The sequence below is a fragment of the Littorina saxatilis genome, linkage group LG3 (genome assembly GCF_037325665.1).
Source record: "Littorina saxatilis isolate snail1 linkage group LG3, US_GU_Lsax_2.0, whole genome shotgun sequence".
Lineage (NCBI taxonomy): Eukaryota > Metazoa > Mollusca > Gastropoda > Littorinimorpha > Littorinidae > Littorina > Littorina saxatilis.
The window spans coordinates 2,607,341-2,609,238 of NC_090247.1; the positions used below are offsets into that span (position 1 = coordinate 2,607,341).

General features: G+C 45.2%; 1 protein-coding gene across 1 annotated transcript in view; it reads right to left on the reverse strand.

Moving 5' to 3' along the window:
- LOC138961384 (neurotrypsin-like) overlaps positions 1 to 1,898 on the reverse strand; it is a 16,620-nt gene extending 14,722 nt beyond the window's left edge. Inside the window, exons 1-2 of the mRNA XM_070333000.1 lie at positions 1,667 to 1,898; positions 1,028 to 1,178 (exon numbers count right to left, since the gene is read on the reverse strand). Of these exons, the coding sequence (XP_070189101.1) occupies positions 1,028 to 1,178; positions 1,667 to 1,883 (368 nt within the window). The 5' untranslated portion in view covers positions 1,884 to 1,898. The remainder of the gene's footprint in view (positions 1 to 1,027; positions 1,179 to 1,666) is intronic.

Consider the following 1,898-nt stretch of genomic DNA (forward strand, 5'->3'; position numbering starts at 1 on the left):
TCTTACCTCGTGTTAGTAACTACGTTGTTCGGCGATACCATAACTTCTCTAATTGGGGAAGGGGCCCGAATATGGATCACTTTTTGTTTTATGCTGGTACTAGCTTGTTTTTTTGCTAAGAAGTTTCATTTTGCGCTTGGTAGTTGGTCTCTCTTTAGTTAACCGATAAGCGTAACGTGCAAGTTATCCATGCGGGGAATGAAATCAGTTGTGTTGAGCGCTCTAACACCGTCAGTTTGTCAGAACAGGAGGTGGTCCATATCAGGAGCCGGTGTCACGAACTGAACAATCCCTCTCAACGCGGTCAATGCGCATGCGCCAATCTTTGACTTAAAAAATGCGACCCTTTGACCGAACGAACCATGGGTTAGGGTAAGGGTTAGGATTAGGGTTAGGGTAAGGGTTAGGGTTAGGGTTAGGTTGTTCACGACCCGATTAATTTCCCCATGTTAGCGCATGCGCATTGACCGCATTGAGAGGGATTGTTCAGGCAGAGTTTTCAGTTCGTGACACCGGTCCATAATTGTATTGTTTTTGTAGTATATGTTTTTCCTCAAATTCATGTAACCCTGGAGTTTTCTTAAATTAATGTGCTTTGCCTTGCCTTGCCCTATATCATTAAAGGCTGACATATAGTCCTATTTAATTAGTTTGATTACTTCCAGGGCTTTTCCCATCGTTGCGGGGATGTATAAATTAAGCTTCCTGCAAAGTTTTAGGTTTGAAGTCCTTACCAATTACGAGAAATAATTAATTCTTTATTGCATTGTTTAGCAACAGTTCTCCAGGACTTGGGCTATTATTAGACCGTCAACACAGACCGTTGACGTTTCGTAAACCAAAGATGGCGTCGGAGACAGTCAAAGCGCGGTTGCGTACAATGGCAAAAAAGATGGAAATAAAGCCGTCTAAAGCTGTCAAGGCCACTAAATCTGCTGAGAAGAGAAAGTGGTCTCCTTGCTTCATCAAAAAATATGAATTAATTAATGAACGCTACGAATATGGCAGCCTTTAAGAGACAACTCACTGATAGCCCAACATTTTGCAGGCGACCTTGGCGTCACTGTAACTGAAGTTTCTGTCGCAGATCGTCCCCCATTGGTCAGCCTCGAACACCTCCAGTCTCCCTTCTGACGCACGAGACCCTCCGACCAAGCGTACCTCTGCTTCTGACGTCACTGCAAGGGACAATGGGTGAAGAGTGTTAACGTTGAGTTTGCGGCTCTGTGTGTCTCATACATCTTTTGTGTCCGGGGGGGGAGAGGGTGTATTTTTTTCAACTCTCTAGCTGTCTTCCCCGGGATTTGAACCCACGACCTTCCGCTTGGGATGCCGGCGTCTTATCTACTAGGCCATTGCGCGCCCGTTACTACTACTACTACTACTACTACTACTACTACTACTACTACTACTACTACTACTACTACTACTACTACTACTACTACTACTACTACTACTACTACTACTACTACTACTACTACTACTACTACTACTACTACTATCATAAAATACAACCATTCTGAATGGAAAAGAATACGTATTAGAGATGTTATCTAAGTTGGGCAGACAGTCAGACAGTCAGACAGAGAGAGACAGAGTGCAACCTGTGTATCCCGTTTTACACGGGGGTGTAACAAGAAAAACAATGACAATGCAGCCATCTTACGGCACTGTGTGCTACAAGGCATCATCTCCGTGCTGGGTCCCACACAGTCTTTGCCACCGTTGCTGGGCAGGGGGTTGTTACAGTGACGGAAGCGGAAAGATTGCCCGTTGCACTTGCGAGAACACGGAAGCCACTGTCCGTACTCTGACCAGTTGCCGTCCACTGTAGGATGCACGCATGGTTTGGAAAGTAAGTGGACATACACACACACACCCATGAGAAAAGATGCCCC